Source organism: Babjeviella inositovora, assembly GCF_001661335.1.
Source record: "Babjeviella inositovora NRRL Y-12698 unplaced genomic scaffold BABINscaffold_8, whole genome shotgun sequence".
Taxonomy (NCBI): domain Eukaryota; kingdom Fungi; phylum Ascomycota; class Pichiomycetes; order Serinales; genus Babjeviella; species Babjeviella inositovora.
In genome coordinates this window covers 582,399-608,948 of record NW_017566845.1, presented here as the reverse complement: position 1 = coordinate 608,948, position 26,550 = coordinate 582,399, and the positions used below count along the sequence as shown (strand labels likewise).

At 49.8% G+C, this 26,550-nt stretch overlaps 9 protein-coding genes across 9 annotated transcripts; 5 read left to right on the top strand and 4 right to left on the bottom strand.

Moving 5' to 3' along the window:
* MDM34 (ERMES complex subunit) lies at nt 1-1,848 on the bottom strand. The gene has a single exon (XM_019129236.1). The coding sequence runs from the start codon at nt 1,733-1,735 to the stop codon at nt 128-130; it is 1,608 nt and encodes a 535-aa protein (XP_018984519.1). The 5' UTR covers nt 1,736-1,848; the 3' UTR covers nt 1-127.
* A 1,484-nt stretch (nt 1,849-3,332) lies between these two features.
* Nucleotides 3,333-5,825, top strand: BABINDRAFT_171951 (kinesin family protein; the record flags this gene model as incomplete). The annotated part of the gene is made up of 3 exons (XM_019130848.1): nt 3,333-5,278; nt 5,316-5,400; nt 5,499-5,825. The coding sequence occupies 3 exons, from the start codon at nt 3,333-3,335 to the stop codon at nt 5,823-5,825; spliced, it is 2,358 nt and encodes a 785-aa protein (XP_018984518.1).
* Nucleotides 5,826-6,491: 666 nt separating this feature from the next.
* BABINDRAFT_8776 (telomerase inhibitor) lies at nt 6,492-7,316 on the top strand (the record flags this gene model as incomplete). The annotated part of the gene is made up of 1 exon (XM_019132856.1): nt 6,492-7,316. The coding sequence occupies one exon, from the start codon at nt 6,492-6,494 to the stop codon at nt 7,314-7,316; it is 825 nt and encodes a 274-aa protein (XP_018984517.1).
* A 461-nt stretch (nt 7,317-7,777) lies between these two features.
* On the bottom strand, nt 7,778-9,360 carry PHR2 (1,3-beta-glucanosyltransferase; the record flags this gene model as incomplete). The annotated part of the gene is made up of 1 exon (XM_019132419.1): nt 7,778-9,360. The coding sequence occupies exon 1, from the start codon at nt 9,329-9,331 to the stop codon at nt 7,778-7,780; it is 1,554 nt and encodes a 517-aa protein (XP_018984516.1). The 5' UTR covers nt 9,332-9,360.
* Nucleotides 9,361-10,605: 1,245 nt separating this feature from the next.
* Nucleotides 10,606-15,113, bottom strand: YOR1 (ATP-binding cassette transporter). The gene has a single exon (XM_019129235.1). The coding sequence runs from the start codon at nt 14,923-14,925 to the stop codon at nt 10,690-10,692; it is 4,236 nt and encodes a 1,411-aa protein (XP_018984515.1). The 5' UTR covers nt 14,926-15,113; the 3' UTR covers nt 10,606-10,689.
* A 1,289-nt stretch (nt 15,114-16,402) lies between these two features.
* On the top strand, nt 16,403-21,246 carry BABINDRAFT_162228 (uncharacterized protein). The gene has a single exon (XM_019129234.1). The coding sequence runs from the start codon at nt 16,858-16,860 to the stop codon at nt 21,034-21,036; it is 4,179 nt and encodes a 1,392-aa protein (XP_018984514.1). The 5' UTR covers nt 16,403-16,857; the 3' UTR covers nt 21,037-21,246.
* A 464-nt stretch (nt 21,247-21,710) lies between these two features.
* On the top strand, nt 21,711-23,460 carry BABINDRAFT_162227 (glutamate--tRNA ligase). Its single transcript, XM_019129233.1, has one exon. It carries the CDS (start codon nt 21,743-21,745, stop codon nt 23,369-23,371), a length of 1,629 nt encoding a protein of 542 aa, XP_018984513.1. The 5' UTR covers nt 21,711-21,742; the 3' UTR covers nt 23,372-23,460.
* Nucleotides 23,461-23,780: 320 nt separating this feature from the next.
* BABINDRAFT_149389 (uncharacterized protein) lies at nt 23,781-24,131 on the top strand. Its single transcript, XM_019127217.1, has one exon. The coding sequence runs from the start codon at nt 23,898-23,900 to the stop codon at nt 24,072-24,074; it is 177 nt and encodes a 58-aa protein (XP_018984512.1). The 5' UTR covers nt 23,781-23,897; the 3' UTR covers nt 24,075-24,131.
* A 2,004-nt stretch (nt 24,132-26,135) lies between these two features.
* On the bottom strand, nt 26,136-26,540 carry BABINDRAFT_8771 (uncharacterized protein; the record flags this gene model as incomplete). The annotated part of the gene is made up of 1 exon (XM_019132855.1): nt 26,136-26,540. A coding segment is annotated over one exon (405 nt), but the record flags the coding sequence as incomplete, so codon positions are not given.
* Between the last annotated feature and the right edge of the window lie 10 nt (nt 26,541-26,550).

The following is a 26,550-nucleotide window of genomic DNA, read 5'->3' as shown; positions in this document are numbered from 1 at the left end:
AGCACGGCAGAAGCCCGCTCGTGAAATATAGACAAGATAAACGAAAATATGCAATCACCGATCGTAAAAATATGGAGCACTTAGCCAGAGAAATGGCCATTGGAGGACAATCACAGCTCTCTATGACTTAGAAAGCATACGGAGGGGGCATGTCGTGAACCAATACAGGCTTGGTGCTGTTCTGCAATCTGATTTTCTCAGAAACCGGAGCGGGTCTGAGGTCATACTTAGGATGATGCGTAACCTTCAAGGAGTGCAATCTAGCAGAAGCCTGGTCCAACTGAAACGCACTGTTCAATCTCGACAAGTTGCTCTTGATCTGGGCCGTAGAAGGTACCAGTCTAAGGCTTCTGGAGGCGTGCAGTGGGGTGACTGGGTCCTCAATATCATCCAACTCCAACTTCTTTGAATGCAAAAAGTAGTTGTTAGCGTAACCGAGCCCGACATTGGCAAACAAGTTGGCCGATGAATGAGTAGGCGACTCTGCCACGGGTCTGATATCCACTGTGTGGGGCTTGCTCGACCTGTGGCTGTATTCGAAATGCAACGGCGATGGCTGCGACGGGATGTTGAGCCTTTCGGTGTACTTTTTTACTGGCGTCGGCTGGAGAACCGGAGGCGGGGACAAACTGACTGGGGACAATCTGACCGGGGCCATCATTTCCGGCTCGGTTTCCAACTTTGCCTTACCCATCTTGATCACCCTTCTTTTTGGCTTGACATTGGAGTTTGCCTTGTAGTATGCTTTGGCCTGGATCTTGGAAATCTCCGTCACCGTCTTGTTGATGCGCCAGCTAGACTCCAAACCGCTTTCAAAGCTCGTGTCACTAGTCAAAATATCTCCGGGGATCCCGTTGAATGAACGCGGGTTCGAAACATTCAATGCGTTGGAAAGAGTCGGCATACGCTTATTAAACTTCTCTAAGTTCGACCGCTGATACACGTCGGGCATGTAGGGCACGTATAACGCAAAAGTCTGTCGGGACGACGTCAAGGTACCCAACTTCTTCATGTTCTTGGCCAGGAGGAAGTTTGGCGCCTCGGGGTTGATGTCGTTGAGCGAGATGCGTTCGCCCTCGTCCTGTTTGGAAATCAAGTGGGAGTGCAAATCCTGCAAGTTGTTGTTATCCACGGTGTACTTCTGCGAAAGGCGGTACAACACACTGGGCAACGTCTCGCGGAACACGTCGCGGATCTGGTTTTCAATCTGTGTCTGGAGGAAGTTGGCCAACACGTGCACGTTGTCGAACGTGGACGAGACGGTGATGTTTTCCAACGGATCGTTGCGGAACACGAGTGTGAGGCCCTTTTCCTTGCTGAACACGATGATCACGATCCCCGAGAGTTTGATGCTGCTGAGCTTGAGGTCCAACGGCAACGCAAACGACTCGGACGCGAGGAGAAACGATGGCTCCGCAAATCCAGTGCCCTGGTCCCGAATGCTGGAGTCATAGATGCTGAGCGGGTTGGCCTGGACCTGCGTGTGTAGTGTCAAGTGGGCGTTGCCTGTGTAGTGGATCTTGAAGATGCCGCGGAACCGATCCTGGGCTAAGTCGCCAATCTCCAAGATCTCAAAAACCGGTGCTGAGTCGCCAAAGTTGAGGTCTTTGACGGCGATATCTGAGGCAAGCACATTCGGCCGTTTTCCAAAATTGAGTGCGTCCGTGAGGAGCTCCTTCGTCCAGTTCGTCAACGACGCTTTGTCAAGCGAGTTCCAGTTGATGTTAAAGGACATGGTCTGGGCCTAAATGAAATGAGCCAGAATAAGAAGTGGGTTAAGAATAAAAACGGAAGTGTCTGCCGTGTGGATAGCTAAAACGGCTCTGAGTTTGTGATAAAGAACTTTTGTTCTCGTTTCTGGATTACAAATATCTCACATCCCGAGAACTTTTTTTTTCTGCAGAGCTTTCGTTTTGCCTCTCTGTGTCTGTAACCACGAGAACTATCGCGAAAACCAGGGCCAAAAACGGAACCGGTCGTGCGCTTCGGCTCCGTAGTGTCCCGTAGCCCGCGTCAGCCCGGGGTGCATTGAACGCCACCTGCTATGACTGTACATATTATACCCTCTAGTTACTGGGTAGAGGGGGGGGATCTTTTAACGCACTAGGCGAGTAAATACGTCAGTCGAGGCCAATCACGTGTAGCAGGTTGTTTATGTAGACGATATACAAGCGACGAAAGGGGAAATTTTTGCAAAACAACTACAGTTTTATGGGTCGTATAGCCGAAAAGATAAATAGGGGGAGAATCTAAATATGGTATCGTCTCTAGGACTAGTAAAGACGTAATAGCAAGGCATAGCTAGTTTCCGGACAGTGTGACCAGAATATCGATTGGAACCAATCTCCCAAGATTGCTGTGTTAGGGTAATCTTAATTTTGCCCCAAGAGGGGTAATTGACAACAAAGTTTGTCTTTGTAGATTCAAGACTATGTAGGCGTTTAAAACTTAGGTATCGCCGAACCACAAGTTCCATCTCTATCCAGAGGTCATCTCCATACCTAAACTGGGAGCCCAAACTGGCTTTGTAAATCAAATGCTGAATCAGAACAACTTACATGCGGCTGAGAAGGAAAAAGAATATCTTGCTGCATGCGATTGTTATTAAATCTGATGTCACACCACTCATCGGTGCACGTCATTTGGAAACTTAATATAACCCAATGGAGCTTTCAAACGCAGTAACACGGGCCGCTTACTTCTACCATAGGCAACAGTCTTACTGGGTTATATCTAATACTGGCGAATAACATGCAGTGGGTGACCCTAATATATTTCATAACAGTATGCCACATTGCCCTCAATGATAACAAATTCCTAGCCTGGTCGTAAATGCCACTGTTGTGAAATCCCTAGACCTGCACGCTGAATGGCGGGGCGATGTATTCTAGCAGTACAGACGTAGGGTTGAGGCGAGAAGGGCCACACACTCCATACCCTCCTTCCTGCCAGAGATCCCTAATATCCGTTATTTAAACACAGTTTAACATAACACGGAATTTTATAGGATGCGATTAATAGACTGGTATATCATTAACTTGCCGTGAAAACGCAGCCACCTCATACACGTGACGTCCCATCGCCATCTGAAACAATTGCCCCTTGCGTCTCAGAACTATACAATCAGGTCACCTGCTTTGGCCACACACGCCGATTCGTGTCTCTTTTTTGTGCGCATCCTGCAGAAAATTAAAAGTAAACAAGTCAGATCAGGTTCGCTTACCGATCCCCATCCCGATATTATTTCAATTCCCCAACACCCATCTGCATAATCATAAAAAAAGCATTAGAGACCTACCAGCTCTATCCCAAGATCCTCATATCTCCATTTCATGTACAACGCCAACCCCTCGCGGGAGTCCTCTATCACAGTGGCGGTGCGAGTACGGCCGTTCACGCCCGGCGAAACGTCCCACTTGGTGAAACCCACAACCGACGCGCCTTTTCTCGGCGACGGCTCGCTCTCGGCGCCTGCGCGAGCCCGCTCTACACTTGAACGCCGTGCGGCGCCGCGTGGGCTCCGCAAAATCGTGAACGTAGTGGATGATCGAATGCTCATTTTTGATCCGCCGGAAAGCAACCCACTCCAGCGGATGCAACGCAACGCCTTCCCTGATAACAAGAGCGCGCGGATCCGCGAGTACCGTTTCGTGTTTGATCGGCTCTTTGACGAAGACGCGGCGCAGAGTGATGTTTACGAAACCACCACCAAGCCGTTGCTCGACAGCGTGCTCGACGGCTTCAACGCGACCGTATTCGCGTACGGCGCGACCGGGTGCGGAAAAACACACACAATCTCCGGAACGCCAGACGCGCCCGGGATCATTTTCCTCACCATGCGCGAGCTCTTCGCGCGCATCGACGCGCGCCGCGACACGCAGCTCGTGGAGGTCTCGCTTAGCTACCTCGAAATATACAACGAAACCATCCGCGATCTCCTCAACCCGGATGAGAAGAAGCTCCTCAGTCTACGGGAAGACGTAAACAAGCGTATTTCTGTGACAAACTTGTCTGTACACGCGCCGCAGACCGTGGATGAGGTGATGCACATGATCATGGTGGGAAATGAGAACAGAACTTCCAGCCCGACAGAGGCCAACGCAACATCATCGCGGTCGCATGCCGTGCTCCAAATCAACGTCGCGCAACGCGCGCGCACGGCGGATCTCAACGAGGAGCACGTATTCGCGACGCTCTCCATCATCGATCTCGCAGGCAGTGAGCGCGCGCTGGCCACACAAAACCGCGGGCAGCGGCTCCACGAAGGTGCAAACATTAACAAGTCATTGCTAGCGCTTGGCAACTGTATCAACGCATTATGCGATCCCAGGCGACGCAACCACATCCCGTACCGTGACTCGAAGCTTACGCGGTTGCTCAAGTTCTCGTTAGGTGGAAACTGCAAAACCGTAATGATCGTGTGTGTGTCGCCACTGTCACACCACTACGATGAGACGCTCAACACGTTGAAATATGCGGACCGCGCAAAGGAGATCAAGACCAAGGTGCAAAGGAATACCCACAACTTAGACCGCCACGTGGGCTCGTACCTCAAGATGATCACCGAACAAAAGCAGGAGATTGCAGAGCTCCGCGCTCGCGAAGCAGCTGTTACGGCCCAGGCATGTGTGCAAGCCCAGACGCGTACACAGAAGATCCTCGCGGCCTTGAACGACGGCTTGGAGACGCTTCGCGCGTCACTTGGGAAGCAGAAGCCCAGACGTGCACAGATTTTGGTCAAGCGCAAGCTCCTCATCTTGCAGAAGATTGAGACTGAAGAATTCCTAAATGAGTTTGACAAGGTATTCGACAGCGTGGACTTGATCTCGTGCGAGGGCCTTATCGAGGGCATCACCAACGTAAAACACTTCTCCGAGACGTTGTACTCCAAGTTGATGATGCAGATCGCCGAGTTGGAGGAGTTGTATGCGGCGGAGCTGGACTCGGACTTGATCTTGCGCAATTCGTCGCAGCAGATGCTCAGCAAGCTTGTGGAGATGGATGGCTGGACTGAAGACCACACAACTTTGTTCCAGGCGCACGTGCAATTGTTGGGGACGTCCGTGGAGCGCGATGTGTTGTTCAAGTCATCGGTGATGTTCGACCAGCTCGTGGTGCAACTCAAGCCCTTCCGTTTTGTCTCGTCGCTTCTAATCAACTTACTTGCGAGTAATATGGATATAGTGATGCAGCAGGCGAATGGAACGAACGACGATGGAATGCTCCGCCAGCAAGATGTGGTGGAACGGTTGGAAACTGCCGTCCATGAATACAACAAGTGTGTCAACCGGTTGGTGAACGGCGAATATGACGAGTCGTTGGCCCGTTCCGAGTATTTCAACCCGTCCCTGGCGAGTACAATCAACCCATCCGGCCCCGTCATCCAGGCGTCGCCCCCTGGTAGACGCGTTTCCAACGTCGCCAAGCGGGGCAATCCCCTCCTGGAGCAGTCTCTCTCCCCGGAACGTGCGTTTAAAAAGAGTGCCTCCACGCCAAAGCCGGCGAAGAAGGTGCGTTGGGAAGTACCGTCAGCGAACGACAGCGATGTCAGTATGGATGAAGACCGCGCGAAAGATGAGTCGTTTGACACCTCGGGCCATATGGATATTAGCCCCGCAGTGAAGCTGTCGGACGAGCTCCCCCTGGAGATCCGCAAGCGCCGATCGCTCACATCACGGCCCTTGAAGTCGGCCGGCAAGAAGGGTGTGCGGGTGGAGAAAAGTGCGGGGTCACGCTCTCCGAGTCCCTCGCGCACGAACCGCAAACTTGATTTGGGCGAGTTTCCAGACGGCCCGTTGCCGGTAAGCGTCGCCAACACTAGTTAGAGATTATAGAAAAATGAAACATAGGGCCTGTGAGGGTGATGGACATCAATTACGGATGCATTTTGAAATAAGCCAGTAAGCACGGTGTAGAGATTTAAGTCTAAAGGAATAGGGAATCTAAAAATTAGACCGAAAGATACTCTATCATAAGCAGAGCACGATTGAGATTGTACAACAGGTTAGAAGTTGGGGGCTAACACTTCAATACGTGCAGACCTCCAATACCGCCGCTTCCTTAAAATGCGGCAAAATAAGCATCCCGATCTTTAAATATGAATGTGTGGTTTCATTTGTTTTGAGATATGTATACATGAACTCATCTCGATAGCCACTAGGCCGTAGCACACTCAGTAAAGGAGACCCTTGACAGGCTAAACCAAAGTACCGACCGCAAAGTTTCTTTAATAACGTTTATTTTCGTAGAACACTGGCTATTTCTGTATTGTCGCTACTTTCCGGTATTATTATGCTCTCCACGAATGGCTAACATCTATGCGATCGTTTCTCGGCCCGCACCATGCAGCTCCCTGCGGCTCAATGCTTTTCTTTCTTTTTATTAAAATTTTTTACATACTAGTGATTTTCAATCTGCATACAATTTCATAATCTGGGTTCACTGATTAAGCCTTTTCGATATTAACCCATATCCATAACACACTGCACAACATGGGTTTAGCAGCTACAAAGACCAAACAGAGATTTGGGTTGGATCCGCGCAACACCCAATGGTCCAATGACACCTCCCGTTTCGGGCACAAGCAGCTAGAAAAGTTTGGGTGGAAGCAGGGACAGGGCTTGGGTCTTGTGGGCCACGCCACCACCACCCATGTCAAAGTGACCCTCAAGGACGACAAGGTCGGTTTGGGTGCTAAAATTGCCAGAAAGGAAAAGGCTGACGAGTTCGACAGCGGCGAGTGCACAGGGTTGGACGTGTTCCAGAGGTTGTTGGGGCGTTTGAACGGTAAGGAGGAGACCATCAGCAAGGAGTTGGACAGACAGAGAGAGCAGAAGATCTTGAACGGTAAGTGGGGGATCCATTTCGTCAAGGGTGACGTATTGCTGAGCACCTGGGATGCCGACGCCAAGAAGTTGATCAGCTACAGCGGTAAGAGGTCCAGAGATGACGATGAGTCGGACGGAAAGAATCCCAAGAAGGGGAAGAAGGAGAGGAAGGAAAAGAAGGAGAGGAAGGAAAAAAAGGAGAAGAAGGAGAAGACTGAGAAGAGGGATAAGACGGAAAAGAAAGACAAGAAAGAAAAGAAAGAGAGGAAGGAAAAGAAAGAAAAAAAAGACAAGAAAGATGGGAAAGAAAAGAAAATCAAAGAGAAAGTCACTCGTGATAGTATGTTGAAGCCTAAGGATGCTCCATCCACAAACTCGGATGTCGCCATCTCCACCAGATTGGCTGTCAGATCGAGGTGGATCAGACAAAAGAGAGCTGCCACCATGGATGCCAAGGCGTTGAACGAGATCTTCATGATTACCAGTTAGACGCTAGCGGGTTGTATCCTACTGTATTTATAGAGACTTGGTGTATATTATAGAATAATGATACATTTGATTCGAAGAATGAGGCAAGTAGAGTGGTTACATGGGGCCGCCTAGGTTTTTGCATTCAGCCGATACTATGACAGTGATTTCCTCTATTTGCTGTTTATGTACACGAGTAATCTGCTAACATGAATTTTGCAAATGTCATCTTATCCAATACTTCTTGGGTATATGACTATCGTTCCGCAGCTTCAGCGTTTCTGGTGCAATAACGACTTTCATTAGTTTCGTTATGGCCATCCCATTTGGATATTTCAGTAATGGCCCCAGCTATACCTCTTCCTAACACTTTTGGATACTCTCCCGATTCAAACCTCGTTTGTCTCACAATCACGGGGAAATGCCTGGCTTACACCTACATTGATCATATTCATTATATATTAAGAGGTAAATGCTTTACTCTACATCAACACGACAGACAAGCCGCACGCGAAGAAGGACACCACAAAGGCGGCAACGGCGACACCGTTAAGAGCTGGTGCACGGAGAGTGTGGGCGGCGGACTTACCGGAAGAGGTGGACTTGGAAGAGGAAGTGCCACTGGACTTGGAAGTACCGGTAGTCTTGGAGCCAGAGGACGCAGCCACGGTGTTGGAAGCTGAAGCGTTGGACAAGACAGAGCCGCAAGACGAGGCGGCAGAGGTCTTGGTATTCAACGTGGCAGAGCCGGAGTAGTCACAGGCAGAGGAGGACTTGCCCTGGCTGATGTAGTACAAGTTCATGACGTAAGACAATTTCTCAAAGTCGGAACAGAAAGAGTACATCCCGTAGACACCGCTGGTACCATTGGAGTTGATGGCGGAACAGTCGACGACACCGCAGTAGTAGCTATACATAGACGCGTAGTCGGAGACGTCGACAGAGGTCTTGACCGTACAGGCCAAGGAGTTGCTAAGACACTCGCAGACGGACTGGTCTGGGGTTGGTGGCAAATCGGTACTGGCCATCCAGTTGGAGTACTGCGATGGGCAGGAGAGCTCAGAAGCGGTAGCGGTCTGGTCAGAAGACTTGGCGGACGATGGGGAGATGCTGTTAATTTCCGATGAGTAGTACTTGTAGTCGACCATGGTTGAGATACTGCTACCGGAAAGCGAAACCAAACCGTAGTTGTTAGCCTCTTCAAAGTACATGTAAACAATACCACCGGACCACAAGTTGGTCATGTCGCTGCCGAACAAAGTGGCGATTTCGGTAAAGGTTCTAGGCTGGATCGTGTTACAACCGTACTCGGAGAAGAAGATTGGGACGGACAAGTTGGCAAAGTCGGCGCTCCTGTCGGAGTAACCAGAGGTGGTGTAACTGGAGGCACCACACCATTCGTACATGTTGATACCATAGAAATCGGCCTTTTCGTCGTCGCTGCCGCACACAAAGTAGTCAGCAATCGCGACTCTGGTGTCCGCATCATCGTTGGAGGAGTAACCCACTGGGATAGATCTGTAAGACTTTGACTTGATGTAGGCCTTGGTGTCTCTGAGAGCAGCCTTAACGAAGGCGGACGCATCAGTGTTGGTGTTGTTGTTAGTGACTTCATTACCGGCGAAGAAACCCAAGGTATTGGTGTAGTTGGCAAACATGTCCACAACGGAGGTGTATCTGTTGTAGAGCTCGATAGTCCACGATGGCGATTCTCTGTTAATCGACAAGTCCGGTTCGGACAAATCCAAGATGACATAGATGCCAGCATCGGCCAACTGGGTCATACAGTCGTCGTGGTCGAGGGAGGTGTTGACAGCGTAGACTCTCAACACGTTGGTGTTGAGGTCCGTGAAGTACTGGATGTCTCTCTTACACGCAGCAGCGTCGGCCAATGGGTCGGAAAAGGTTGTGGAGGACGAGTTAGCAACGTCAGCCTGGTAGGCGATACCACGCATATAGAACTGGGAGCCGTTATTGGAGTAGAAGAACTTGTTGCCCACGATTTCGATCGCTGGGACGTCCGCGGCAACAGCCATAACGGCGGTGGCAAGGGTGGCAAGCACGTTAAAAAGCATTCTGAATGTGTTTGTTACGGAAGGATGTCAGAAGAAGGAGGTAGAACAGAGTGCGGATATATATAGAAAGTAGAGTGAAAATTGGGGGATTCGCTGATCCGAGCCGAGATTTCCAGCGTCTGCGCGAAAAAAGAAACCATGTCTCAAAATAGGCGCGACGAGGCTGTGGGCGCCCAATCACCTGCACTTAATGTCGCCTGATTGGGATGATGCATCCAACCTAATTAGGTACACCTGCTCGGCTGACATTTCTGTGTTCGTTGAGACGCAGAAATGAGCACCAAAGGGACGGTACTCCCACTGGTTTGTCCCAGCTGATCGTCGTGATAAGCTTTAATTGGTATTTTAAGGTACCTAGAGGAAGAGCGGAGGCCAGATGCGCTTACCCGGCACTGCACGTTGACGTATCCAAAAACGGCACCTTGTGTTTATACTGTATGCATGGCTCTTGCCCGAACGGGAAATTTCCTTCACGTGCATGAGGCTGGGTCGGAGTGGTACGCCACCTGCGAGCTATCTGATTTACGGGTATGTCTAATTTCAAACATATAATATCCGGAGATGGTTGGTTTATACCTATCTACGCTTTCAAGGTTAAAGTCACTAATAATCTATTTTTAGCCATATGCATGCAGCCTCCTTCGAAGGAGGTCTCAGGTTACGATGGCCAGTTCAAGCCTGCATGCACCGACAAGAATTTTTCAATCGCCGGCTACGCGTTATAACGACTAAGGTAAGGCCATCGACCAGTAATTTGTGCTGTGGATTGACAGACACCAAATAATTTAACCTCACTGTAATCATATAAAGTGTATTGTAGCCGCCAAGCAAATGTGGTAGGAATTTTGGTTTATTTTGATAAAGGGTGAAGCTACTATAATTGTCTTTAAGTATCCAAGACAAGAAGAATACGCGCTAAGCCTGTCAGGCAGTGTCCTATTGAAACTTTAGATTGTTATTTATGATAATAGCCAGAAGAGCAGGGTACAAGTGGGGTATAGGAGTTTGCAATATTCTCAGCGGCCTCTCGCGTTCAATAATTCACCAGTGACCTGGACTCGGGTTCCCAGTTATATCGGGTTAGGTTCTCTGAAAGCCGAGATAGGCGTGTGGTTGGTACGGAAATAATACTAGGCGGTGGAGAATGCCAAGCACTCATTGCTTGATAGTTGGCTAGGTAATACTCAGCCCCCAAATCATATTAAGTGAAATTGAAAACATTCATCCTTTAGTTACCTCGTTTTAAAATTACACAGCCCCTAAGGCACGTAAAGATCAAATAAATTAACAGGTAAAACAAAATAATAAAAAAATACAAGTTAAAAGTCCAGAGCGACAATGTTTGACCGATCACACATCTGTCTAAAAATGCTACCCCCCGCGTTGAACAAGTCGAGCGGAGTATCAAACTCAGCAATCTCACCCTTGTCCATGACCAAAATTCTGTCGTAGTTCAAAATAGTCTTCAATCTGTGAGCAATACACAAGATGGTACAGTGGCCAAACTCGTTGACGATCGTAGCCTGGATCTTGGCGTCGGTTTCATAATCAACAGAAGACGTAGCCTCATCCAAAATCAAAATCTTGGAGCCTCTGACCAACGCTCTGGCCAACGACAACAACTGGCGTTCACCCAAGGAGAAGTTGGCACCGTCGTCTTCCACATTCTGATCCAAATGGAACTTGTGCAACCCGTTCTCCCCAGTGGCACCGTTCTCGTCTGGAGCATAAACCTGGCCCTTGACTCTATCCAAATCAGCCAGTTCGATCAAACCACTTCTTCTCAAGGCATCCCACAATAATTCGTCGCTTTGCTCTTGGAAAGGATCCAAGTTCTTTCTAATAGAGCCGTGGAACAACACCGGGTCTTGGGGAATGATCGACAACTTGGATCTCAAGTCGCGCAACCCCAAGGTGCTGATGTCAAGATCGTCAATGACGATCTTCCCCTCGGCCAACTCAGACAATCTGTACAAAGCGGTCATGATGGAGGACTTACCAGCACCAGTTCTCCCACAAATACCAATCTTCTCAGATGGCTTAACCGCAAAGTTGACGTCTTTCAAGACTAACGGCAAGCCCGGTCTGTAAGCCATGGAGGTGTGTTCGAAAACAATCTCACCCTTGGAAGGCCACTCAGGTGGAGGAACACGTTCGTGAAGCACGTAAGGGGCCTCCTGGGGCAAGTCAGTGGCGTAGTGAAGCAATCTCTCAACCGAGTTCATTTCGTTCTCGACCAGGGTCATGGCTCTGATCAACAACGACAACAAACCCGCAATCTGCATCACGTAAGACACCAACAAACCGGAAGACGAGGCACTGATCTTGAAGACGTGGGTGACACACAAGAGGGAAACAATCAACGCGAAAAGGGAGGCAATCATATCAAGATGCACAGCCAACCATCTCTGGTTGGCGATGGTGATGTAGTACGCCTCGTTCATGTTATCGATCATACGGTTGTTCTTTTCAATAAAGTGATGTTCCATCTTGTACGCCTTGATGGTGTCCATACCCCCCAACGTCTCGTTGAAGTTGTTGTACACAAAGGATCTTTGGATAGCCTCCAAACGCTTCACCTCTCTGGCTGAGGCCTGGTAGTAGCCGGAAATGCCGACAAACATGAAGGCCAAGAACGGCACTGCAATAGCAAACCACGGAAGGTAGATAATACACAAGATAAGCACGCCGACGATGGTGGACAACGGGAAGAAGAACAATCTGACCTGCTCACTCATCTCGTTGTCTAACGCGTCTGTGTCCTTGGTGAAACGGTTCAAGATTCTACCCATTGGCGTCGTGTCCATGAACGACATTGGCGTGTGCAACAACTTGTGGACGGCCATGAGGTTCAACTTCCTGGCGGCATTGTTCGAGAGGAGCGCCAACATAGCGAACTCCAAGCAAATGAAGATTATGGATAAGACCACAAACATGACATAGAACCCGATGTAGAACCCGTCGGTGCGGCCCTTGAACTTGTAAGAGGTCCAGAAAGAAAGCCAGGTGTTAGTGAAGAGCTGGCAGAAGGTGGCGCAAACCGCAACCGTAATAAAGGCGGGCACGATCCCCATCTTCATAAACCCGGCACCGAGGCTGACGTATGCCTTGTAAACGTGGAAGCCGATCCTGTTGACGGCCTTCTCTTCGTCGCTGAACAAACGGCCGTCCTTCTTGGTCTCGATAACGTTAGTCTGCAACTTGATCAACTCAGCCTCTTGCTCGACCTCGTCGCCAAGCACAGCCTCCTCTTCCTCTTCCTCCTCCCTGGCCTCGCTGTTGAACTCCATAAGCTTGATGAAGCCGGGGTTGTTGGCCATGAGCTCCTCGCTGGTGCCCATCTGGATGCTTCCGTCTCCGTTCAAGAAAATAATTCTGTCGGCGCTGCCAATCAACGACAACTGATGGGTCGCGAGGATTCTGGTCTTATGTTTCAACAAGCCCATCATACACTCGTCCATAATGTGCTTCCCAACCCTGGCATCCACGGCACTCAACACATCGTCAAGGAGGATAATCTCGGTGTCCGCGTACACGGCACGGGCCAAGTTGATACGGGCCTTCTGTCCACCAGACAAGGTGATCCCTCTCTCACCGATCTCGGTCTCATCGCCGGCGGGCAACATCTCCAAGTCGGCCTCGAGCGAACAGGCAGCAATGACCTGATCGTACAGCTTGCGCTTGAACTCCTGGCCAAAGACAATGTTTTCCTTGACGGTTGCGTTCTGTACCCAGGGATAACCACAGAGTAAGAGAGAACCGTTAGACTCTAAGGTACCAGTGCTGCACTTCATGAACCCGGCTAACGCGTTCAACAACGAAGACTTACCGGTACCAATGAGACCGGTAACAACCACAAACTCGCCCTTCTTGATGGAGAAGGACAAGTCGATCAAACCGGGGAAGGTGGAGTTTTCGACGTCGTGCGTGCCCGTCTCTTTCTCGTCTCCGGTCAAGTTGAAGGCGTCATGGATAGAGGCGGAGGCGGAGACAACGGAGGAGGCCGCATCGGGCGACGTTTTGACTCTGGCAAGACGGTTCTTTTGCTCATCTTCTGCGTCTTCCTCATCGGCTTCGATGGCAAAGGTTTCCCACTTGAAAGACGCACCCTTGGCCTCGATGGCGATGTCTCGGGCGTCGAGCTCCTGGTTCACGGTTGAGGCATCGCGATCCTCGGAGCTGACCTCGCTGGCAAGCAAGTAGTCTTTAATTCTGCCGATGGCAACGAGGCCGTCGGCCCCAGAGGCCAAGGCAATTGGCACCATCAACATCTGCTGGGCCAACGCGTTGAATAACGACACGGAGGAGAAAATGTCGGCTGGGTTTTTGGTTCTGCCCACACCGTACATGACCAAAAACGCGACGAGCGACGTGATCATCGGCAAACTAACAGCAAAAGCAATGATGAAGTTACGCAAGACCTGCATCTTCAAGACGATATTCATTTCCCTGGTTCTGTACTTGGTGACGTTGGCCTCGTACGCGCCCTCCCACGCGTAGTACTTGATCATCTTCATGGAGTTGAGGATCTCCCGCATTGCACCTACTCTCTGGTCCGTAAACTTGCCCACCAACTTTCTCTGCGCAAACAAAGTCTTGGACACAAAGGCAATCCCAAGCGACGAGAAGATGAACACACCAATACCCGCAAGGGAGGAGACACCGATGTTGTGGATCAACAAGGCAATACAGATGATAACGGGAACCGGGAAGGTGATCACGAACGGCTGGAACCCGATGGCAAAATCGATACGGGCTAAGTCCGCCCCCATTAACGAGGTGATCTTACCGATAGGAAAGTCATGCTTGGCCTGAGCGTCCAACTTGAACGACTTGTCCAACAACGCCTTCGTCAAGACGGCCTTGACCTGTGCACCGGTGAGCATGGAGTTGTGGAAGAAGTGATTGATTAAAATACCGGAGATAAGCACAATAAGGGAAGTTCCCACGGCGTAGCCCACCCCGTGGCCGATCACGTAGTCGAAGCCCAAGGCTCTCAATCCGACAAAGGTGATCAACTCCTTCATCAAAAGCGGATTCAACGCCAGCCCGACGTCCGAGAACACCTTGTAGACACACCCGGAGATGTACTGCCATCTGAACGTGTCGAAAAGCGACATCACCACCTGCCAGTTCGACACCACAAAGACGTCGTCATCTGATTTCTTGGCTCTGGCATTGAACTTGGCCTCCGCAGCAGCGATACGGCGCTCGAAGTTCACCTTGAACTGCGCGTACATCTCATCAATCTTGAGGTCACCCTCCAACTTCCACAAGTCAGCCTCCACGAGGGTCCTTTTGTACCCGGTTTTCATCACCGGGTTTAACCACCAGAAGAAGACACGCTTGAGGAAAAAATCGGTCTTCCAGGGGTAGGCGGTCCGCTCTTCCTCCGAGGGAATCGGCGGCACCTTGTTGCTCATCATCCATGATAGCAAACGTTTCTGTAACTGTAAGGCTTCAGGGTTTTCAGCATCACGAGAAGTGAGTGACGACGACTTTTCCTTGCCATCCGCCAGCTCATTACTAGATGACGGGCCTAGTTTCTTGGTCATGGTGTTTTGCTGTTGGAATCTACTTAGCAACAGGTCTTAAGGTAGGTTCTAAACAGAAGAAAAAATATAAAAAGTAAACGGTCTAGACGGTAAGGAATAGACGCAACTGTGTAATGGAGTAAAGATCGCGGGCCCAGAGTACTAGGGGGGGGGGGTGCGGGTTATTTATAATGAGGCGCTTGGTGGCGACTCACTTTTGGGTTCGTATAAGAAATTTTCAAGATAATTAGCTACTAAGCACGCGGCGGGGTTAGCATATAGCCGTGCCAAAGTCGTGTGTGGCACGAAGAGCTGCAGTTCGGATGGCATAGTGGCCGGCAAGGGTACCTTCCGGAAGCCCAACCTTGACGATCGAAGGTGGCGACGGCGTTTACTTCCTAATCGAGGTTTGGGTCCTGTAGGGAAGTAAATATAGAAGGTTACACGGGCATAACGCTTATTTAGGAAGTGGCGATTCCTGCTGTATCTGATAAAAAGAAACTGAAGATACGCAGCAGTCTTACCACTCCGTAAAGGTCAATTGCCTTTATATGGTGCTTCCAGGATGGCTTGGCCAATTGATTTGCACTAAATAGGCCACAACAAACTGGGCTTGGACGAAACTTGGAGGGCCTTCGGAGGCACCCTCGAAGATCCAATGACACAGTGGCGGCCCTCTTCTCTGACAGGCTTCTAGGTTTTGGGTTATCGGTTATTTACGGTATTCCATAAGGGTTGAAATGCCGTCCGGTTCCACCTACATGTCTAGTAGGCCAGCGAAGCGCGGCCTTAGCGCCTTTATGCAGTATCAGCGCTACTAGACTTATAACGAGCTGCAGCACAGTGCTGCGGCAGGGATGTCAACTATGGTTCTACTTCAGCCACACACACACACACACACACACCACGAGATTTTTCGCCGCATCGGCGCATGGCTAAATCTGTAACCTCAGGGTGTACACAAAACCCTCCCACTATCATCCGATCATTCTATATCTATCTGTTGAATGACAGATAATGCTTCCATGCGGTACCCGGTATCGTCTATGGCTCCTGATGCGTTGCAGGAGCAGTTCCTCGAACTTGTAACGTATTTGTCAGCCATACGCATAGCAGCCAACCTGCAGGACAGATAACTCGGAAGGAAGGAAAAGAAAGCCCGCCAGTATGAGACGCTTTGGGTGGTTCTGAGCAAGGTCCAGAGTATATCATATTGGCAACACTGCCCTCCGGTAAGGATGATAGGGGACTGGCGATGTCTGCCGTACTGTGAAGAATTTGTGATCAAAATCTGATGGAGGCGTTCATGCACAGAAGGGTATAAACCCATAAATGGATGACACTCCCCTCATATTATATCATATAGCATAGACATCTCGGATATTATCCCTATTATGTTAAACACCGAGATGCATAATATACCAACTTCATGTCGTGCATATTGCTGAATCATACATACATACTGGGTGCTTAAGGATACGACCGATCAGGTTAAACAGCACCTCTGAAGCCTGGAGTTTGGTTTGATCGGTTATTTGATATATAGTTCAGCAGCACCGTGCCTTGGTGAAAGATTGTAGCGATCCTCCGGGGTAGTCTATCGTGATCTGAAGATTGATGACGCAGCATCGAGGTTTTTTTTTTTATCAGTTGAAGCCACACCGGAATACCTTATTTAATACCGCAACTTTTATGAAAGCGACCGTTGATCAATCCCCGGAATATAGCGAATTCGCCGGACCATTCCAAAAAGCTTGGCAATATATAATCAGCCGTTGCCTGCACTCCACACTTGCACTCTTTGGAGTCTCTAATAGTTGGTCATTGCATCTTACCCCTTAGATTGACATTTCTAAGAGACATCTCACCCAGATCTATATCTCGCTTAGAGATATCTCACTTAGATCTACATCTACTGCTTGGACCAGTATTACCTCTCATTCGCTTTACGTCATGACCTCGGTTTCTAGCACCGAATCCAGTAAGCACGGCGCCGCTGAAGGCCTGGTGGAGACAGAAGTCCCCGAAATCACAACCAAAAAACAGTTTGTTCTTTGGAGGTGGCTCAATGGCAGCTACATGCCTCCTATACCAACCTCCACCAGACGGTACCCGATGCTCGACTGCAACTGGTTGAGCTTCCTCACGTTCTGGTGGTTGAATGACATAATGCGCACCGGCTACGTACGCCAGCTCGAGGTGAACGACCTCTACTCGCTCGAAAACAGCGACCTTGCACTCAAGGAGTCCACGGCGCGCTTCGAAGCAAATTTCAAGACGCGCTTGGAGCAGTATTACGCCAAACACCCGACAAACCGCGGAAAGATCCCGCGCCTGGTGTTAATTTGGGCGCTTAACGACACCTTCCGGCACCGGTTCTGGATCGGGGGCCTTTGCAAGCTCTGCTGCGATGTTGGCCAGGTGCTCAACCCGTTGCTTGCACGGTCGTTGATCAAGTTCATCGAGAACAGAACCACCCCGGGCATCCCCCACATACCGATAAAGCAGGGCGTGGGGTATGCGCTCGGAATGATGTTCTTACTTCTTTTCACCTCCCAAAACATGAACCACTTCTTCCACTACTCGATGCTCGCGGGGATCCAGGCCAAGGGCGTTTTGACCCAGGTGACGTACAAAAAGGCCTTCACCTTGAGCTTGCACGCGCGCAAAACGTACACAAACGGCAAAGTCACGGGCTTGGTGACAAACGACTTGGCCATGATGGAGCGCGCGTTCCAGTACCTCCATATCATCTGGATCTTCCCCGTCACCATGGGCATCAGTCTAGCGATTTTGATCGTCAACCTCGGTGTCGCCGCACTCGCAGGCTTTGGGGTGGTGATTACCTTGACCGTCGTCACCACCTCGTGCACCAAGATTTTCACCAAGAAGCGCAAGGAAACGAACGTGTTTATCGACCGCCGTGTGGACTCCATTCGCGAGGTTATTGGCAACATCAAGATGATCAAGTTCTACTCGTGGGAGATGCCGTTCTTCCATATCCTCAAGCTGATCCGCCGCGACGAACTGGCTATACAGTTGCGGATCCAGTTTTTAAAGTCAATCATCAACGGGATTGTGCTCTCGATTCCGATCTTCGCGTCCATGGTGGCGTTTTTGACCATGTACTCGCTTGGCGGCGCACTCAGGGCGGCGGATGTGTTTTCGTCGATTAGTTTGTTCAACGTCATGCGCCAGCCGTTGATGTTATTGCCCACGGCATTGAACTTTTCGGCGGATGCGTACGTTGCGTTGCAGCGGTTGGCCGAGTTTTTGGAGAGTGATGACCAGGAGGAGTATTTGGAGTACGGAAAGTTGGGGGATGTGGCGATGCGGGTTGAGGGAGGTGGGTTTGTGTGGGGAGAAGAGTCAGCACCACAAGACGGGTCGGTATGCGAACCGCCTGAGCTGCTGTCTGTAGACAAACGCTCTGGAAGCGATTCTGCTAGTGCCTCCGCGCCGGTCTTTGCGGGCCTCACCAACATCAACCTAGAAGTCCGCCGTGGGGAGCTCGTTGTTGTCACCGGGCTCATTGGCAGCGGTAAGTCTTCTCTCCTTCAAGCCATTACCGGCAACATGGACAAGACTTCCGGCGCTGTCACGCTCAACCTTGACCCCGCAAACCCCTCTTCAGGCCAGCTTATCTTCTGCTCCTACCCGTGGGTGCAGAATGCGACAATCAAGGATAACATCACATTCGGATTACCCTTGATCGCCTCAAAGTATGAAGCAGTAGTTGCGGCGTGCTCGCTCGTAGCGGACTTTGAGATTTTGGAGTATGGGGACATGACGGAGGTGGGTGAACGCGGGATCACCTTATCTGGGGGACAGAAGGCGCGGATAAACCTCGCGCGCGCGATCTACGCGAGTGATTTCCGCTATAAAGGGGGCCAGTCGGGTTTAGGCCATGACATCATCCTTCTTGACGACGTGTTGAGTGCCGTAGATGCCAGAGTCGGGCGGCACATTATGGACGAGTGCATCAACGGAGTCATCAAAGACAAGACACGGATTCTCGCGACTCACCAATTGTCGTTGATCGGCAGTGCTGACCGAATTGTGTTCCTCAACGGCGACGGGAGCATCGATGTGGGGACGTACACAGAGCTAGCGGGGCGCAACTCCGCGTTCGTCAGCTTGATGCACTACTCCACTGAACTAAACGAGGAGGAAGGCCCCGAGGAGGCTGAGGAGACTGAAAAGGTTGAAGAGGTTGAAAGGGTTGCTACGGATAAGCTGGAGCACGATCATGAGGACCTTACGGCCTCGCCCGCCCCGAAGTTCGCGGAGGCCCGCCAGAGCGGATCGATCCCGTTCAAGGTTTACAGAGCGTATTTCCGCGAGGGCAGTGGGGTGTTTGGCTTCATAGCCGTGCCGTTGCTCGTCCTCTGCTGCAGCTTGTTTGTGTTTTGCCAGTTCTTCCAAAGTGTGTGGTTGTCCTTCTGGATCGAAAAGAAGTTCAAGTGGATGTCAAATTCCACCTATATCGGTCTCTATATCACGTTCTGTTTCTCCGCCTTCATCTTCTTCTGCGCTGCCTTCAGCATGATGACGTATATCAACAACAAGGCCAGTGTGATGTTGTTCAACCAGGCGGCCCGCAAGGTGTTGCAGACACCGATGGCGTTCATGGACACGACTCCCACCGGACGAGTGCTCAACCGCTTCACCAAAGATGTCGACACCATCGATTATGACAACCCAGACATGCTTCGGTTGCTGCTTAACTCGTCGTCCTTCATCTTTGGGGTCTTTATCATGTGCATCATCTATCTCCCATGGTTTGCCCTTGCCGTTCCACCCATCTTGTTTGTCTACTTCTCCATCGCAGGGTACTACCAGCCCCAGGCCTTTGACGTCAAGCGTTTGGAGTCAGTCAGCAGATCCCACACCTACGGCCACTTTAATGAGACCCTCAACGGATTGACCACCGTCAAGTCGTTTCGTGGTGAGGCGCGGTTCATGCACCGCCATGAGCAGCTTCTCGAACAGGTGAACAGCGCCGCGCTCACATCGATTGCAACACAAAGATGGTTGTCCGTGCGGTTGGACTTGATTGCCGCGGTCACCTCCTTCCTCATCAACATGCTCTGTATTTCCGGCGTTTTCAGCATTAATGCGGCCTCGGCTGGGCTTTTGATCGCATACATCATGCAGATTGCTAATCTCCTCTCCCTCATGATCCGCTCCGTGACGCAGGTCCAGACGAATATGAATTCCGTCGAGCGTTTGTGTGAGTACGCGTATGACCTCCCCCAGGAAGCTGCCTTTGAGATCCCAGAAACAAAGCCACCGGCCACGTGGCCGACCCACGGGGCAATGTGCTTTGAAAACGTCTCCATGGCCTACAGACCTGGCTTGCCGTTAGTGTTGAAGAACTTTTCGGTTTCCATCAAGCCGGGAGAAAAGGTTGGGATCTGCGGGAGAACTGGCGCGGGGAAGAGTTCCATCATGATGGCGCTTTTCCGCTTGACAGAGCTCCACTCCGGAACGATTTCCTTGGACGGAATTGATATTTCCACCATTGGGTTGCACGACTTGCGGTCGAAGCTCTCCATTATCCCACAGGATCCAGTGTTGTTCCGCGGAACTATTCGCCAGAACTTGGATCCTTTCAGCGAATGTGAGGACTGGCAATTGTGGGATGCGTTGAAGCGGAGCTGGTTGGTTGAAGCAAGGGCAGAAACGAAACTGCACGCGGGCGAAAAGAGAGAGGAGCACTCGCATGACTCGCCTGCTTCCGACCACAAATTCCATCTCGACCAAACCGTTAGTGACGACGGCTCCAACTTCTCGTTGGGCGAGCGTCAATTGCTAGCGTTAGCCCGGGCGTTGGTCCGCAACTCCAAGGTGCTCATCTTGGACGAGGCAACCTCATCCGTTGACTACGAAACTGATGCCAAGATCCAGAGCACCATCGTGGATGAGTTTGGCCACTGTACCATTTTGTGCATCGCCCACAGGTTAAAGACCATCTTGAACTATGACCGGATTATTGTGTTGGACAAGGGCGAGGTGATGGAGTTCGACACTCCGCTGAACCTCTTCCAGGCCGGCGGCAGCATATTTAGGCAGATGTGTGATAAATCGGGTATCGTCGCGAATGACTTTGTGTTTAGCAAAAAACAATAGAGCAAGTGAGAGGATTAGGCTGCTTATGGTTGGGGTTGGCATGAACGTCAATGCAACTGCGAGTAGCACATTAGGTAGTTCGCTTAAAATGGAGTTATCTGATTATAACTGGGGCTTATACGGTAAAAGTTGAAGCATCAGCTTTTGTTAAACTTGTGCTCTTGGAAGCTAGACTCATTAGTAGAGGCTATTGTGCCGCTAGGAGCATTTCTACTAGGCCACTACCTGCGTATTGACAGAAGTACTTCTGTTAGAATTCTCATAGTTAGTATAAGCCCTAGTGTTACACTACCTGCTCCCTTGGTTCATCAAAGATGCATCGAAAATATGCTATTCTTATCCAGATATTGCGATTGTGTAGCCAAAAGCTCTTCTCCAAGTGGCCAGACCTGTGTCTCGTCAGGGTTTTCCAGAAACCAACACAACATGTAACCCGTCATTCCCGTTTGCACTCTATTTATATTGTATATTACCTAATTGTCAATCTATTCTATATCCCGTTTTTATCATTAAGCTATTACTATCCCATCCCACGCCATCTTCTATTTATTCAGTTTCCCATTGATCAATAACCGATTCCTCGTCACGTGCGTAAGCCGCATCCACGGTAAATTCTAGCCGCCCGCATACTAAAACCGCTAGCTATTGGCCCCTATTGCTTCCCCAAATACTACTATAAGCTTTGTAACTCGCCAGCACCCTGGCTATGTTTGTCCCGCGGTATTCCAGACATAATGTTGCTTGGTCTCGTCTCGGGGTCCACCCCGTAAGAACCCTCACGAAGTTCAGCTTGAAGCCGAAAAAGTCTTTGGCGGAGAAGGAGGAAAAGAGGTCTGTGCATCCAACATCTCCCGCCAGAACCCGTTTCGCGCCCTCCCCCACGGGCCACTTGCATCTAGGCTCCTTGAGAACCGCGTTGTACAACTACCTACTCGCAAAGAGCACCGGCGGCGAGTTCCTCCTCAGGTTGGAGGACACGGACCAGAAACGGCTCGTGCCGGGTGCTGAGAAAAACATCTACGAGAGTTTAGAATGGTGCGGTTTGGAGGTTACCGAGGGCCCCATGACCAAAGCCCAGCCCTACGGCCCATACAGACAGTCTGATAGGGCGGATATCTACAGGCAATACTCGTCAAAACTCTTGGACTCCGGTCACGCGTACCGCTGTTTTTGTCCCAAGGAACGCCTCGACTCGTTGCGGGAATCTGCTGCAAAGATACAGCCGCCCACCAATGCCTCCTACGACCGCCACTGTTCCCATATCCTGGCTGAAGCGAGCCGTGCAAGAGCAGAAAAGGAATCCTTCACCATCAGATTGAAGGCTCCAGAGGTCTATCCGCCGTTTGAAGACCTTCTCCACGGAAAGCTCAACTTGCAGCCGCAGGTAAACCTCAACGACAGACGGTACGACGACCCGGTTTTGGTCAAGTCCGACGGGCTTCCGACCTACCATTTGGCCAATGTCATCGACGACAGCCTCATGAAGATCACCCACGTGGTTAGGGGTGAAGAATGGTTGCCGTCCACGCCGAAACACATTGCGATCTACAGCGCACTTGGTTGGAAACCGCCGCAGTTTGTCCATATCCCGTTGTTAACTTCTACCGCTGACAAAAAGTTGTCGAAGCGATCGGGGGACACGGGCGTGTGGACCATGAAGCAGCGTGGCGTCCTACCCGAAGCGCTCGTGAATTTTGCGGCCTTGTTTGGCTGGGCTCCCGTCAAGGCCAGCGCCAAGGGAGTGAGTGTGAGCGAGATCCTCAGTCTCGAAGAGATGGCGAAGGTGTTTTCGCTTGACGATTTAACCAAGGGAAATGCCAAGGTTGACGACAAAAAGTTGAACTTCTTCAATAAATACTATCTCGGGTGTCGCCTCAAGAACCCAACACAGCTCCTGGTGTTGGTAGAGGAGTATTTTGCTGAGTACCTGAAATTGTACCCCAATTTCACGAAAGCCAAGTTCTCCACTGTTTTGGCAAAGGCTGGGCCTAGTTTGACGTTTGTCCCAGAGTTGAAGGGACATGCGTATTTGTTCACTGAACCCGACTTGGCCGGCCCAGAGGCCATCGAGTTCTTGCAAAAGCACGACATCCTGACGGTGCTCCGCGTGTTGACATTGCTTGTGAAATATAACTGTTTCAACGATTTCAATTCTGCAGTTGCGGAAGTGCTTGAAAAGGATGGTAGTGTCAACAAAAAATATGTGTTTGAGTCGTTCAGATATGCCGTTTCGGGATCCATTCCGGGTGTGAAGATCCCGCACTTGATGGAGATTATGGGCGAGGAAACAGTGAACCAAAGGCTTACTGCCGCGATTCGCATGTTAGGAGGATGATAAACTACGTGAAATTTCACGCGCTCTGTATATAGATAATAGATATGATAAGCGCTGCTCGAATGTCGTCTGGGTATTTCTGTGGGTGGTTTATCAGCGAGGTTTCAGTTAATGCTGGGCCTGCAAGCCGAAACTATTTTTTTTTTCATATGCTTACTGCCTATGCATAACCATGAAACATCGCTCATACCACCAAGCGCGAATCCATGGTGTTAAGGAGTGAGAACTGGAATATATTAATGCCCCGTTTACGTATTTATATACGCTCTCTCAGCTTGATATGGTTTAACCTTTTTGTGCTAGTAATGATGTATTCGTATATACATATGGCCAAGGTTTTTATTGTTGATTTAAACCTCCTCGTTAAATGTCAATCATAGTTCTATTATCAAAAATTAATATTTATTAGCACTGGGTACATTCTCTGTGTTATATTTATTAAATTTTTATCACGTATATGGCTAATATCCTAAGTCAAGCAATACAAATGTGTGGATTATCCAAGATTTTCTTAATATATACGTGAATGAATACATATAACTGTACAACACAAACACTTGATTTGAGCCAGCACCATGTAGCACTTGTACCAGGCTCATCTAAATATGTGGTTCAGTCGAGACAACACGCGAAAGAAATGCAATTCCATACCTGTTATAGGCCTCCTGCGTTGGATACGTGCCCCGTAGCTGGAAGAGCTTGAGAATGTGCGACATATCTACATGGTTATGATTCTCAAATGCTTCGAGGGGTACCCAACCTAAGCACCCAATTTGCAGATGTCTAGATCTAGATGCAAAAGCCAGCGAACTAGGACTTGAGAGCAGGTGATCCAGCAAGGGCGTGCATCACAATTTCTGCACAATCCTGCAGCTACCCCTGAGGATTTACAGCTAAACACAAGCTATGTAGACAGTAATGTAGCTTTAGGCTAATCATCTGAGTTGTAAACCAGTATGCACACTCCGTCGCGACACCTGTAAACATAATAAGAAGCTAAAATAAGGAGATCCTTAGATCTTAGTACTAGACCAAGCTAAATATTTTAAGGAATGGGGGTTTTGTAACATTGCTAGAGTAAGCGTGACATGCAAGGTGTGACGCTAATCACCCCCTGATTCTACGTTAGACAATATTCTCTAGCGCGCAGGCGCATAAATGGAACAATTTTTCTCCTTTTAGAGACGCATCTGTTTCAGAATAAAACAGTCGCCAAGTTTTCCTTGCGCTATCCGAAGAGGAGGGCAGGTTTTTGAAAAGAGGAAGATATATGGCTTCCTGTGTGAATCAAAAGCGCGTCTAAAGTAGGTTTGTTACCTCCTACGCACGGCGGCAAAGGCATACTAGGAATCTCAGGACAGGCGTATGGAAAAAAAAAGCGTTAACATAAATATTGTGCTTATGTCTGGATTTCCGCAAGATATTTCGCGTAAAGCACTGCAGCGCTGCTTTAACCACACAATTAAAAGCTGTTTAACAGCCCTTGTACCAGTTGTGCTCACGGTAGAAGGGAGTTACCGGGATTCTGGATCGGGAAGCTGAAAATGCCACTAGTGCGTAAGAGGCGTACTATTTTATACGACGCGTTAGACGAGGACTAGAAGCTACCAGATCCACACTAATCTACTTAGACCGAAAGCGATATTTCATTGGGTTTACAAAGTAAAAATCCTCAGGTTAATGGCCATTCCTTAGGTATGAGCGGGAAATTAAGTTTCCGACAACGTAACACGTTGCACTTCTGAGCTACACGGTTAGACTTGTCTCTGCCGGCCTTTTACCTGTATAAATCGCAATGTTTCTTAAAACAGGGTGGAGCCGTAGGGAAGAGGTCCACACTGGCCCAAAACAGAATACCCACCACTTCGGCTCGACATGGGAGGATGTCCTAGCTTTCACATACCTAGCAACTACGCTATTTTGGGCATTGAGGCTGAGGGTAGCCCCATGCCAGCGTGCACCTTGTTGCAAGGCGACGCGTGGGAGTCTGCCGGTACATACAGTATGCCCATTTTGGGCCAGATACACTAATAAGGCGCACGGAAAGCATGCATGACCTGGTGCGTCGATCAGCGCCTGAAGGTCTTGTCCCCATTGTGTGAGAACAAACAAAAAGAAAAGCACATTAGCTGTAGAAAGGTAGGCGACTACGGTGGGATTATTGTACACGCCGAAGACTTAGGGACTTCAAATACACGGCTCTACCCTCAAACGCTCCTTTACTTGTCCTAGCAAAGATTCTTTTTTTCCCTTCTGTTCCTTTGACACGTCGTACTGGTCATTAGCTATTAATCGTCCTACGCCCTCTTTCTTGAACGAGTTTGGAAGTATCGTCGAATCGTTTCTGTGACTGATACCGAGCTTTTCATTCCAAGATCAGTAGGAAGCATCGCATATCAAACCTCCCTCTGACAGTCCTTTACCAGCTGAAATCCACGTCAACCGTTTTCTTCGAGGCGATCAAATCCCACTCCAGTCATTCTTTTCCCCTTAAACCTAGTGTTTAGACCCCTCTTTGCTATCCAATAGTACGGACACTGCGTCCCCTAACTACCTGTTCCATTTTTAACCTCCGCAACTGTCTCTGAACCAGCGTGATGATTCTCACTAAGCACATCCAGATCTTGTCGGTCCTTTTGCTCACATCTAACGCCACTGCTTTTGTCTTGCCGGCTTTCCTCAAGCGTGAGTCGCTTATCAAGAGAGCTGACGTGACTGCGAACCTATTTTCTAATAATACTGCACCGCACAACATTTTGAATAGTTATCTTTCCGATATTGAAGGTGCCTTTACTACGGAAACTGCCAGCTCTAGCTCCGATAGTGCAAGGAATGCGGTGAGCTCTTCTGCGGCTTTGATTTCCACTGATACCACTCCAGTTTCCTCTGTCACCGCTTCAAATGCCACCGCTTCAGATACCACTACTCCAGTTTCCTCAGTAACTCCAAAGTCCAGCTCTACTCCGGAGTCCTCCACCACTTCGGGGTCCACCACTTTGGAGTCCTCCACCACTTCGGGGTCCACCACTTTGGAGTCTTCCACCACTTCGGAGTCTTCCACCACTTCGGAGTCTTCCATCACTTCGGAGTCCTCCACCACTTCGGAGACCTCCACCACTTCGGAGACCTCCACCACTCCAAAGACCACCACCACTCCGGAGACCACCACCACTCCGGAG